Consider the following 14,383-nt stretch of genomic DNA (forward strand, 5'->3'; position numbering starts at 1 on the left):
CCTTTCTAGCCCCGTGCTACTGTGAGATAGATGATCACTTTTCCGTTTCATAAATATTCCTTCACTATGCGGGAGGAACAAATCGACTGGCATGCGGATTTCCGAAGAGCTGATTTGCGAAACTTTCTTCTTTCTAGTGATTTTTGCTAAAATGTGTAGGGCAGCTAATGCGCCCATGAGTTGCACAAACAGTTAACCATTGTTTATTATAATAACACATGAAAAAAACGTGCGCAGCTTGCACTAGTGGTGCAAGGCTGGAGTCAACAGTGGAGTTTGCGGTCACCTAGCTTTTACGTGGCTTACCTAAGTTGTTTGTAGGCTTTGCGAGGTTATCCTATGTTTTTAGGTTGCTCATAGGCTTGGCTAAATCGTTTCCAGGTTTCGGGAGGTTACAGTAGCCTTGGCTAAGTTGTTTCCAGGTTTTGCGAGGTTACGGTAGGCTTGGCTAAGTTGTTTCTAGATTTTACGAGGTTTGCTAGGTTTTGCTAAGTTGTCTCGGCATGCTTGATACTGAAAGTTTTCGAGTAGCCATAGGCCGGGATCGCTTTCGATCGAATCTCGCGTTCTCTGGACTGAAACTCGAGATCCTCGACTCGGCGCCGCCTCTTCTGAGCCGCAGCTTCAGCGCAGTGTTCCGGATCAGCTCGACGGCGACGCATAGCTTCTCGCTTGGCAGTAGGGCGTTCTTCCTGGTATGCCGCTTCTTCTTCGGGCGTCCGGACCTTCTTCAGTCTTCCCATGGCAGCAGCACGTACGCACGGAGGAAAGGAGGTGAGAAGTGTGTCGCCGCGCCCTGTTCCGAGCTTTTACTTGCCTGGTCTGTGAGGTAACGACTCCGCCTACGCGTGTGGGGTGCGAGGAGGTTATGTGGCATGGTGCTCTCGCAGGAGGTTGCTAGGTAACGCGAGGCAGCACACAGCTGGGCAGAGATTTTTGGTTACGCTCCAGGGCTGAACTAAAAGCTTAAACAGTTCCGCTGTTAAAATGTTATTTTTTATTTAGTAATTTGAGATCCATTCTAATGCAGATGATCTTCGAATCTGCCTGGCTGCATCGTCTGCTGCGGCCATGTATGGACTGGATAGGAGTAGGTGCCAATGGAAGTCAACGAATTTGGCCAGTCACCATCCAATAATGCGTGTCAGGGCCTATCAACGGAAAAGCACACAGGTATCTTTGTATCTTTCTCAGACAGTAATGGTAACATATCCTGGGTCTAGGCGTACTGAACGTGGCCTCATCTTTAAATGCTGCCTCACAAGTCCCCAACTAGCGAGCTAGTCAGACTTCGATATTAGTTTCGACTTTGTTTTCAATGATGCCTGCGATATGGAAATCATGACTGACCCCACCTGTTTTCGGCCGCACCATTCACACCGAAATGAATGCGGTGTGAACGGCGGAGGGGGTGGACGGTAGCTCAATAGTACAGCTTATGGTGATTCAAAAAACCTGGTTACCGGCAAAAGAACTGACGTAGGCAATGTTACGAAACGGATGCGCTTACGCTTCCTCAGCCGCTACCGATACTTTACGCTTTGTTCCTCACGAAATAGATCATATTTAGTGCCGACTCTTTCTGCCATTCATTGCTCCCTAAGAGGGATCCGTGTCTGATATTCTATTGATAGCTCCTGGCAGAATTTTCGGAGGGTGATTGGTCAAATCCGTTGTCTTCCATTGCCACTCACTCCATTCGAGTCCATACGTGGCAACCACAGACTACGCAGCCATGCGGCCATGCAAATTAGAAAAATATCAGCAGTAGAATAAATATTAAATTATTAATGAACTAAAAATTACTTATTTTATGTGTTATACAATTAATGTGTCTCTAACCGTTCGTCCAAATCCTGCTTGCAAGGGCTGTACTATATATTCTGACAAAACTTAGTTGGAATAAAGTTTGGCAAATCAGTTTTGCGGGAATGCGCATGGTGGAGGAAGATTCGTAAAAGGGAAACCTTGTCATCCATCCGACAGTATAGCACGCAGCGTGAAAGAAAACCCGCATGCGCTTCATCTACAGCTGCGTGCTACTGTCGGGTGGAGGACAAAGTTTCCCTTTGAAGAACGCGTTCTCTTTGGAACGCGCCCTGCTTTTACAATTTCTCTCCGGATGGTAAATTCCTGATAGTAGACGAAGCAACTCGCCCACATGAAGTTGTTGCTACTGCCGTATTCACTCCAGCCCATTTTTTTTCTCTAAATTTCCTTCTCATGATAAGGGTCCCCTATGAGCAATTGACAGATAAACTTACTGCTGTACAGACTATCGAGACTGACTGGCGATCCTAAATTCTTGTTCCCTTGCCTGGCTATTCAACATAATCGTTGTCTGCCGCATATTAATCTTCAGCCGTACACTTACACTTTCTCGATTAAGGTCATCAATCATTTGTTGTAATTCGTCCCCAGCGTTGCTGAACCTGAAAATGTAATCTGCAAACCGAAGGCTGCTGAGATGTTCGCCGTTAACACTCATTCTTAAGATTTCCCAGTCTAATAGCGTGAATACTTCATCTAAGCATGCAATAAATAGCATTGGAGAGATTGTTCCTCATTTCCAGACCCTTTTCGTGACATCTAACTTTCTACTTTTCTTGTGGAGAACCAAGGTAGTTGGGGAATGTTCGTACAAATTTCCCCAAGATGTTCACGTATGCTTCCTGTATGGTTTGATATGCCTTCATGATTACTGGTAATCTACAAAAGTCATCTAGACAGGTTGGTTCTACTCCGCAGAATTCTCGATTACCTGATTGATGACATTGATGTGAGTCATTGTAGAATATCCCTGCCTGAAGCCAACTTGTTCTTTTGATTGATTCAAGTCGAGTGTTGCCCTGATTTGATCGCAAATTATCTTTGTGAACATTTTATCCAATACGGAAAGCAAGCTAATGGGCCTATAACTCTTCAATTTTTTAACGCCGCCCTTCTTGTGGATTAGTATAATGTTGTCATTCTTCCAGCTTTCTAGTACACTTGAAGTCCTGAGGTATTGCGCATAAATAACCACAATCTTTTCAAGCATATCGCCTCTATTTTTGATAAAATGTACTGTTATTCCATATTTTCCTGCCGCTTTTCTCCGGTTAATATCATGCAAGGCCCTTCTAACTTAATCGCTAATTATGGAAAGAGCCTACAATTCCAGAGGCAGGCATTACAAAATCCTGTCTGGGAGCTTACCGCGGTCGTTGAAAAGAAAAGTGTACAATCGTTGCATTATACCGGTGCTAAAATATGGGGCCGAAACTTTCAGAAGAAAGAAGCTCGAGAACAAGTTAGGGACCGCGCAATGAGCGATGGAACGAAAAATGCTAAACGTAACGTGAAGAGACAGGAAGAAAGTGGTGTGGATCAGAGAGCAAACGGGAAAAGGCGATATCCTAGATTTAATTAAAAAAATAGTAGGTGACCCTAATCATTGACTGGTTAACTTTAGGCGAACGCAATGCTCGAACCGTGCACGGAGGCAGCTGTTTTCCGCTAATTAACCGGCTGAATATTATGCCACCTTCTTGTGTGCAGCGTCCTTAGTGACGTCATTACTAGCGCTTTCTACTTCCGGGTTTTCAAGAAGAATTTCGACAAAGTCGTGCCCACGTGGCGGCTCTCTAAAGTCTACAATTATGTACTTTGGTGTGCAGTAAGAAGTGATTTCTAATTAATCTTAATTATTCCAGACACTCCAGTAACTAAACTTGTAACTAAACTTGCGCTCTGATATCATATCTATAATGAAACCGATAAACTTTGTCCTCCACTATTTTTTTTTCTATTTTTCTGATATGTTTTGAATTTTGTGTCCGGTCGTCTCAGTGATTTCTAATTAATTCTAATTATTGCAGAGATTTAGTAACTCAACTTATAACTAAACTTATGCCCTGATATATCTATAATTAAACCCATGAATTTTGTACTGTGGTATTTTTTGTATTTTTTGTTTATTTTGGATTTCTTCTCCGGTCGTTTCAGTAGGTGAACGGGAAGAGCTGCGCAAGAAACAAGAGTTTTATTCAATGCTCGTACCACTAAAAAGGGAGCAGGGCAGGTTATGTAATACGTAGGGTCGATAAGCGGTGGGTTATTAGAGTTACAGAATGGGTGACAAAGGACGGGAAGAGTAGTCGAGGATGGCAGAAAACTAGGGGTGGGGGAGATGAAATTACAAAATTTACAGGCGCAAGTTAGAAATCAGCTAGCGCAAAACAGGGGTAACTGGAGATCGCATGGAGAGGCATTCGGCCTCTGGTGGACAAAATAAAGTAGCAGTTTCGCCCGAAAGACGAAGCATCGATTGCTATAGCAAATTACTGAACAGCTATACAAGGTAAGGACAGCAGTTTTATCGGCCATATGAACTTGGAAGCATTTCTTACTAACTGAATTAACAAGCATGGTTTCAGCCCGACCAAGCAAACATGAACACATCACAGTCGATGTGAAAACACGCGGACACTCGTTGTCAAAACGCCTGTATGAGCAAGCGCGACAGGAGCAGCGAGCGTAGTGACCTTCGTGCTGTCTATCGCTTCAACGCAAGAGCGGCGCGAAAACAGCGCGCACTATGGAGAACCAGCTCTCGACAGATGGCGCTCCAAAAATAACGGGATAGCGCCGTCTGTAGTGACGGAAATGCATTTTTCAGTAACACACACTGTGCGAGCAATGCTGTCATATCCGCTGCCCGCCGCGGCGACGTGAATGTTGTGGGCCTCACCGCGAGCACGTTTTTGTCGCTTGTTTCTGTTGTTGTGTCGTGGTGCGTTCCAACATTTTCACAGGTTTCAAAAACTGCGACGCCACCTCCGCGGCTGCAGCATGGCACCCGTAGTGCTGCGCTACGGTTTTAGAAAAGTGGCCGGGATCGACGAATATTTCCGTGCTAGTGCGCTTGAGAAGGGCCGAAAGTTGTGCGCTGCGAAGTACGCTTACGACGTCGAGGAGACCCTGGAACGCTTTGATGGCGATTCACAAGTGGTGGCGAAATGCCACTCGCAAGTGCGTCAAGCTACGTACGACGTCAACATTCAGGTAAGCGCGCATATTCGTTAAGCTTTTTCTTATTTCACCATGACCGCGAAGATTGGTGTCTTGCGTAGTTTGACCAGCGTTTACGGACTTCATATGCTTATTAATTTTAAGTTTTACGCGGCGTAGCGAAGCCTCACAAACTAAACAATTTCGAGCGCTGCTTATCTCGTGTATGCCTAACGCAAATTTCGCTACGTCCGTGCGCGGTAAGAATCACGTTTTCAGTTGTTTGACTAAATATATTTTTGCGTTGGCAGCTGTCATCGCAGCGGCGAATACTGGGTGCGCAGTGCACGTGCAAGGCCGGCCTTGGTGGCGGTTGCAAACATGTTGCTGCCGTCGTCCTGTTCGTCAACGAGGCCGACGCGCCGTCTTCGACTGATCGCCCTCAAGGGTGGGGTCGGCCGTCCTCTAAGCCGGACACTTCTCGAAGGGAGTCCATCGAAGAGCTTTTTGGAGGTACACTGTACATTTTGTCTTGCAAAAATGTGGCGTGGAGAACTACTGGTTCTCGGTACAGCGGAAATTGAAAGCCTTTTCGAAACACGATTTCATTTTCTTATTTACATGCCTGTTTGACAAGTCGACATTAACGTGGTCAAAGTGGTGTCTAGCTGGTTTTGGGCATGCTGATGTTAAGCATATGTGGAAGGAAGCTATGTGCATGTGGAAGCTTGTGTATGTGTGTGGGTATGCAGGAAGCGGGGGGGGGGGGTCAGCAGCACTAAGCTGCTGGTCCTGTCGCTTGCGTAGGGACGCCACTGCATTGACAATGCAACAGTGCCATATCTAATTAGCCTGCATTTTCTGAGCATGGAGTCGGTATGTGTGTATGCATAGCACAAGTTTGGCTATGTCTGTACTCAATCACAATCATGTTTTATATTGTTGCACTAAATACTGATCATACTTTTGCATCTGCAGCTGTCGCCACTGCAATTTCTGTGCTTTTAGTTTATTAAACATGTAGTTCACAGCTGTTATCTCTTGCAGAGTACAAGCCCCTGTATGTTGGTGGCAAGTGCCCGAAAGAAGAACTGCCATCCTATGTTCTGCACCATTTCCCCGACATAAACTGTGTAATGAATTCAGCTTTGATAAGTGAGGAGCAAGGGCGAATTGAACGAGACGTGCAAGACGTCCTAGAAGACCTTATTTCAAAGGCAGCACTCCATGCTGACGTATTATCTGTAGAAGAGGTGTTGATCTGGGAATGTAGTCTACCTCACTATACAGCAGGACAGTGTGCCTCACTCACTGCAATTGAGCAGCAATTTATTGCCACAAAAGTGGCATGTACAGGCTCCCAGGCAACCGTGACAGCTGCTGAAACTATAATGCAGGGAAAATGCCCCCGGTTTGTAACAAAGCACTGCACATTTCTGAAATTTCGCATGTTTTCCTTTTCTTACCTTTTCTGCTGCATGAGAACATGTAGTGCACTATACTCTTTCTTGGTGCATGCATGGATGCATGCTTTCAGAATGTGCTCTACGTTTTATTACTGGCCATGAAATTTAACTGATCCTTTTTGTGTTGCAGTTGGCACAAAGAAAGGTCGGTAAGGATATCAAGCTCCATCGCACACCGCATCCTGACTAGGCAAAAGGCCTTCGAGTCCCTGGCCGAGCAGCTGCAGAACTCCAAAACACCACTTGTTCCGGCGCTGATGTATGGTAGGCACCCAATTTTTTTTTATAAATGACTTGATGGACTTGACATGTAATAGAAATTAATAAATTTAGGTTTAAAACAGCAGCCCTGAGCCAGTGATGGCACTAAGCACTGTAATCCACTGTAATATACCGCTTTACATCACTTAGGAACACCTCAATCATGCAACTGAACAAATGTTTACATATGCACTGCTAAAGATTGGTCTTTGCTTGAATACTACTGCAGCATGGATCAGGTTATCAGTGACAGTAAAATTTGTAGCTCTGTATTCCGTTAAGTGCATGAGTGAGGAACAGTTCCTCTAGAAATGCACATTTTAACAAGGCAACATACAGCTAGGATTATGACAGCCGTAGATTCTTGTGCAGGCATTTGAACTTGAATGCCATGTGCCTATACATACACCCTGTGAGCCTGTAAGCATCTAGGCAACCAACATATTGGTGTCTGTTGTATTCACACAGGGAGACGTAGGCTTCAAGAAATTGTTTTATTTTCCGTGGTGCATACTGGCAGCATGAAAGCAACAATTGATGATAGTGCAGTACACAAACAACAATATATATACACCAAGATACAGTCATACATAGAACATCATGGTGACATTCATTAGCCAGGTCATTGTCCTGAATACCAGCTAAGGAGGCATGCAATGTCACATTTATCTGCTGGTGGGGTCGATTTGCCAGTGCACCACAAGGCATGTGGCTGCTGTAGTGAATTAAAAGAAATGTTCATTACTCGGTGTGCTAAGGAAAAGAAGCAACTAGAGGTTGAAGTGGCAGCAATGCTTGGGTTGGGGCTTGGATGTCCGTGTTAGCATGCCATCGTTTCACTGACAGAAAAATAAAGTCTTGAGAAGCAGATATGGCCCTTGGGCATGCGCAATACACAGTTTTTGCTAATTATTTTTCTTGTATATCTGACGCTGGCTTTGCATGTAATGTTTGATTACCATGTTCGCAAGAGTGATTATGGCTGGCCTTGTGCGTGCACTGTACTCCACTGGGTTTTCATCAAATGTTGAGTTGTAAGCCAATGCTTGTGTATCATGTAGTATTCCTTCAGTCCTGTCTGTATAATTGTATTTCACCTGGAATGAAAAGTAGCTGTGGTGTACTGGTAGGGCACTTGTTTCAGAGTTTTGCTAGTGTGTAGATGTGCTCAGTAGACGACAAAAGAAAGAATGAGATGCGCACAGCTGGCGTGTTACCCGTGTCTCGTCATCTCTTCTGTAATGTCTGGTAAGCACATGAACATGCACGATTGCAATTCTCAACTCTCCCAACTAGCTGTGTTGACCTGCTTGGCAGTCATGAGGTTCTTTGTTCGAGGCAACGAAAATTCATGAACCTTTTCTTCCTTTTTACTTCTGACACTTCCAAGTTTGATGTTACCAGGGGCCATGATTTAAAAGGGATACACTCATAACTGCTTAGCACACTAAAAATGTTCAACACTGCTACTGACAAGTGATTTATGGAAGGATTTCAGAGCAAAATCCACGATATCATTAATGAGCATGAGGCTCTCTAAGTATTGCTACATTGAACTCGTGCACATAGCATCTGCATTTTTTTTCTACTTTTCTGAAGGTACTGCTATGGAACCGACAGCAAGGGCAACATTCGAGAAAAAAATTGGTGCCAAAGTAACCCAGGTTTGTAACTACGTTCATCATCATCATCAGCCTACTTTATGTCCACAGCAGGCCGAAAGCCTCTCCCTGCGATCTCCAATTACCTCTGTCCTGCGCCAACAGATTCCAACTAGCACCCGCAAATTTCCAAATTTCGTCGCACCACCTAGTCTTCTGCCGTCCTCTACTGCGCTTCCCTTCTCTTGGGACCTATTCTGTCACCCTAATGGTCCAATGGTTATCTAATCTGCGCATTACATGACCTGCCCAGCGCCATTTTTTTCTCTTAATGTCTATTAGAATATTGTCTATACCTATTTCCTCTCTGATCTAAACCAATCTCTTTCTGTCTCTTAAAGTTATGCCTAGCATTCTTCATTGCATCGCTCTTTGCGCGGTGCTTAACTTGTTCTCAAGCTTCTTTGTCAGTCTCCATGTCTCTGCCCCATATGTCAGCACCGGTAAAATGTGCTGATTGTATACTTTTCTTTTCAGTGATAACAGTAAGCTCCCAGTCAGGAGCTCATGATGTCTGCTGTATGCGATCCAACCCATTTTTATTCTGTGTATTTCCTTCTCATGGTTAGGGTTCCCTGTCAGGAGCTCATGATGTCTGCTGTATGCGATCCAACCCATTTTTATTCTGTGTATTTCCTTCTCATGGTTAGGGTTCCCTGTGATTAGTTGACCTAGGTAAACGTACTCCTTCACAGACTGTAGAGGCTGACTGGCGAACCTGAACTCTTGTTCCCTTGCTCGGCTGCGTATCTACAATTGCTCGTAGGTATAGCGGGGCGTGGCACTTGCGCAGATGACGGATGTTTGCGCGCATGTGCGAGTAAGAGCGGTTGCAAGAGAGGAAATGTGGGGACTTTTGCTCCTTGAAAATGCGACTCTGCCTAGGCACTGCGTGGGAGTTTCTTAGCGCGTGTTCTATGTTTGTCCCTAGGCATGCCGGCAGAAGCTGCGGGGTGTGGTAGTGCTGAACTTAGTGTCGCAAATTGGTGGCTGGATGTAATTATTTATTCAATCGTCTTTTGTACTAATTGAAACAACGTGCCATTATTTCGCATTATTGGCTGCACCTCCAGGACACCAAAGCGGCAACGAGGACATCAAAGCTGGAACCCAGACTGGTCTGTGGGTTGGGGCTCGCCGAGTTATCCATGGGCCACCGTGCTTCCAGCTTTGATCCCCCCGCTACCCCTTGGGTGCCCTGGAGACCTGCGCCTCCTGCTTTATTGTAACCTCAGGTGCTCTCCTGAGGCCTCCGTTTGCCAGTTACATGTGCCCTCCTGGAGCAGTGCTTGTAAAAAATGCAATCTATCGTCCCGACGAAAAAACACCATGACTTATACAACACCAGTCAGAACCTTTCCCCTTCAGACACAGCGATCACCAAATGGGGCGTCTGTGTCCACTGCCTCACCGTGCCAGCAGCCAGCAGCGGAGCGTAAACAAACTGGACCGCACTTCTTAATGCCGGCATGCCTAGGGGACAAACGCATACAACACACGCTAAGAAACCTCCTCCGTAGTGCCTAGGCAGACTCACATATTCAAGAAGCAAAGGCCCCCAGATTTTCTCTCGCACCTGCTCATACTCGCGCCTGCGCAGAAACGTCCAGCACCACTGCAACCACTAGCAATTGTAATAACGCTGTCCAGCTATTCATCATTATCGTTGTCTTCTACGTATTAACGTTAAACCCCACTCTTACACTCTCTCTTTTACGGTCCTTCCAGTTTTCTGGGCCCCTTGCAGTCGATAGACACTTCATATTAGAGAGTTTTAGCCCAGCGGGTTTACGGCCAGCGGAGCGGAGCGGGCGAGCGGAGACGCAACTGCGCATGCGCACCACGCTGAGGCGGCCAGCGGTTTTACGGAGATGCGTTTACGCCCGCTGGAAAGCACTCCCCAGCGGAGGGTATACGCAGCGCGCGAGCGTGCGTAAGCGCGCGCGGGCGTGTATGGGAAATGCAAGACGGCAGCCTCGAACATGAACGCCGGCAGTTCTGCATCGAAAACGGCGACTGCCGCGCTGACCCGTACATTAGTACTCAGTACATTGTTAACAAATAATGCACTGAGAACTTGTAATATATCTTTATTCAACATTTCTTGCATAATAAAAGCAAGCGTAATTCAATTTCATTTCTCAGTAATTCCTATTCGAACCACTAGGTGGGGCAGCAGAGCTCCCCGCTCTTTACCCCGCTCGAGCGGGTGATCCGCTGGGCTAAAATTCTTTTTTCACGAGCCGCTCCGCTGGCGCAACGGCGGAGACCGCTCCGCTCCGCTGGCCGTAAACCCGCTGGGCTAAAACTCTCTATTGAGAGCCGCCATTTTTCCAAGCATTATGTCTCCTCCATCTTTGATTAAATAGACTTATTTCATCTCCTGCCACTTTTCCCCATTTCATGTCTTGCAAGGCCCTTCTGACCTCATCTCTAGATATAGGAGGACTTTCTGTATACTGTTCAGTATTGTTTCGAATAGAGTACTCCCGAGGCTTTTGGGTACTGTACAGGTCAGTACAGAATTCTTACGCTGCTATTATTATACCTTCAAGATTGCTGATATTACCCTGCTTATCTTTCAGTGCATACATCTTGGTCTGTGCTATGCCAAGTTTCTTTGTCACTGATTTCAGGCTGCGTCCATTTTTTACGGCTTCTTCACTCTTTCTCACGTTATAATTTCAAATATCACTTATTTTCGTTTTGTTGATCAGTTTTGACAGTTCCACGAATTCTATCTGATCTTTTGAGTTGGACACTTTCATTCTTTGTCGTTTCTTTATTCGGTCCTTTGTTACTTGGGAGAACTTGCCTATTGGTTACCTTGGTGCCTTGCCTCCCTCTACAATTCCTGCCTCTGACGCCAGCTTCGTTACGGTTTCATTCATTGCCTCTATGTCATCATCATCATCTCTGTTCTAAGGCAGCATATTTGTTTGCAAGTACCAGCCTAAATTTGTCTGCTTTTACCCTTCCTGCCTCTAAGTTGACCTGTTTTTTTCTTGAGCGATTGTACTCTTTTTCTGTTCAAACTGAGGTGAATCCTAGCCCTCACTAACCTATGATTATTGCACTTTACCCTACCTATCACATCTACATTCTGCAGTATGCTGGGATTGGCAGAAAGTATGAAATCAATTTCATTTCTTGTTTCACCATTAGGGCTTTTCCAGGTCCACTTTATGTTGCTACGTTTCCTGAAAAAGGTGTTCATTATTCTCAGCTTATTGCTTTCGGCGAAGTCTACCAGCATCTCTCCTCTAGCGTTTCTAGAATCGACGCCGTAGTCGCCAATTGCCTGCTCACCTGCCTGCTTTTCCCCCAGTTTTGCATTGAAGTCACCCATTACTACTGTATACCGAATCTGCACTTTTCTCATCGCTAATTCAACATCTTCATAAAACTGATCTACCTCCTCATCGTCGTCGCTGGATGCTGGAGTGTAGGCTTGTGCTGCCTTTATTCTATACCTCTACTGCTACGACTACTGCTACCCTCTTCATTAAAACTTCTTTCTGGATGAGTTGGTGCATACTTGACGTAAAAATTGTAACAGCGCCAATGCATGCATCCACTAAGTAACAAGCGCTTGTGTCTCGTCCATTGTGGATGCATGTGTTGGCACTCTTACAATTTTTATGTCAAGTGTGCTACCCTCTCGTTAATGTTGTAGAATTCGTCAGTGTTGCCCGCTATGTCCTTGTGGATTAGGAATCCTACCCCGTATTGCTTCTTATCAGGGAGACCTTTATAGCAGAGGACATGGCCGGTATTTAGCAATGTATAAGCCTCAACAGTTCTTCTAATTTTGCTAAGGCCAATAATATCCCAAATAACGTCTGATAGTTCCTCAAAGAGTTTTGCTAAGCTAGCCTCACTCGACAGAGTTCGGCTGTTAAAGGTTGACAGGGTCAGTTTCCATTGGCGGCCTGTTCGGACCCAGAGATTCTTAGCACCCTCTGCTGCAATACAGGTCTGACCGCCTCCTTGGTCAGTAGCTCCGCAGCTGTTGGGGACTGAGGTCTATCAATTGTAGATATCATCAGGGAGGTTGTGGCCGAATACTGCACCAGGGAGGCCAATTGCTGTTCTGGTGGTAACTACGTTGTCACATAATGCATTTTAATATTGTACAACTAACTAATCTATCAGTTTACTAATACAGACATCAAGTTGTTTTTTGTAGTGCTTTTATAGGAACTGCTAAGCGAGTTCATAATGGATAAGGGCAAGTTAGAATTTCATCCACAAGTGCACGTTACTCAGCAAGCTGAAAGAATATACACTGCAAGAGTGGGTAATTAGTAGAGCTTGGCAGTGTTGCCCTTGTCTCTCTATCCCCCTCTCCACTATGCATTACTGGAATAAAAGTAAAAACGATCATTTTTCCCCTTAGCACATTTATAGATCAGCGTAATGCATTTTCATCGAAGTGCTTGTACACTGAGGCTGGCTCACACATACTGAAACTGTCACAGCCACTGCTGCACACACGGTGGTTGCTACTGATATTTGAAAGCATGACTGTTGGACAAAACATATTGAATATGGTGTTCGTGCATGTTGTACATATTATTTGCTAACTTTACAAAATATGCTTTGCAGGTTGGCGTTGTGATTCACCCCTGTCAGCCATGGCTTTGTGCAAGTCCCGATGGCCTTTTCCAAACAACCAGTGGTGTCGTTTTGCTTGAAATCAAGTGCCCCTACAGTCGTAAAGATGACATAATCATAGATCATGCTCTGTGCGAAAGCTACGTTAGCTATGTGACATATCATGATGGAATGCTTCAGTTGCCTCGCAGCCACCCATATTATTCACAGGTTCAGGTTGCCATGTATGTCACTAACACTACAGAATGTTTCTTTTTTGTTTATACAAGCAAGCAAGATATTACTATAGTTGTTGACAGAGATGAAGACTTCCTTGCTCGAAACATTCCTCGGTTGGAGGCGTTTTATTATTCATACTACATTAAGCAGCTCCTGCGTTAGACCATATTCCTGCTTGCAGGAAGTAAGTTTGCTCTTAAAGGTACATACAGCTGCTCAGCACATGAAATCAGATAACCCTGCTTATGGAATGATTCCCTATCATAGTGGCTAAAGCAAGCCATGTTTCTCTCATTAAATTTGGAAATTTACTTTTTTAACCTATCACTAAAAGTCGCAAAAAATGACCTTTCGCGCAGCACATGGCACACACATGAAGCTGCATAAGAGCTCTGCCACGTGACCTTCTACTAGTGTACGCGGTTACTGGTCTTTTTATTAGTACTGAAATGCAGTATACTTCCTATTACGTGTTTTTCCTGACTTACAGTGTGCAGATTTACTGATTACAGTGTGCAGAGTTGGCCCACTTGTGGCATAGTTGATGTCATATTGTATATCATAGGGGGGACCACAGAACTTGGGTTACTTGCATGCTAATTCGCGTGTGTACAAAAGCATCTATGTGTACCATTATGCATGCCTTTTTTACCTTGTAGTACTCACAGATTAAAGTGCCTGTGGTTTTCAGGCAGGTAAAGCACAAATAAAAAACAGACAGCGGAAAGAATGACAAAATACATTGTGATTGCCATACATGCCTTACCAAAACGTGTTACTGTCTCGACCTTCCACTGTACCAGCTAGCTTGGATACAGACCCTAGGTCTGTGTAATATAAAGGCTGATTTGTAAATTATGCTGCACTTATTAACAGCTCAATTACCTACAGTATGTTAGTATCAAGGTTTCACTTCCAGTGAGTGACAAAGTGTTTTTCGATTTCTGTGCCAATTTAAAATTATAATAGCTACTTAAAACATGTACAGAATCCTTGTTTCTATCAATATAAATCATCGTCTTTTCCTTTGCACCATTTCATGACACATTTTTTGCACTTGTTGGCCCTTTAAGGAAGTTGCTAGAGTGTTAAACACTGTTGAGCTACCTGATGGCAAAAGCTGGTTTTAGTCTGAAATCTTCCTCTGAAATTGCCTGGCTTTCAGGA

General features: G+C 44.7%; 2 protein-coding genes across 2 annotated transcripts in view; one reads left to right on the plus strand and one right to left on the minus strand.

The window, feature by feature from the left end:
• The window catches only part of LOC135917115 (RYamide receptor-like), a 397,563-nt gene that overhangs the window by 347,818 nt on the left and 35,362 nt on the right, over positions 1 to 14,383 (minus strand). The window lies entirely within an intron of this gene.
• LOC135917118 (uncharacterized) lies at positions 4,771 to 13,481 on the plus strand. Its single transcript, XM_065450605.2, has 4 exons — positions 4,771 to 5,046; positions 5,304 to 5,505; positions 6,589 to 6,722; positions 12,989 to 13,481. Exons 1-3 carry the CDS (start codon positions 4,834 to 4,836, stop codon positions 6,609 to 6,611), a joined length of 438 nt encoding a protein of 145 aa, XP_065306677.1. The 5' UTR covers positions 4,771 to 4,833; the 3' UTR covers positions 6,612 to 6,722; positions 12,989 to 13,481.

This window comes from Dermacentor albipictus, chromosome 1, assembly GCF_038994185.2.
Source record: "Dermacentor albipictus isolate Rhodes 1998 colony chromosome 1, USDA_Dalb.pri_finalv2, whole genome shotgun sequence".
NCBI lineage: Eukaryota > Metazoa > Arthropoda > Arachnida > Ixodida > Ixodidae > Dermacentor > Dermacentor albipictus.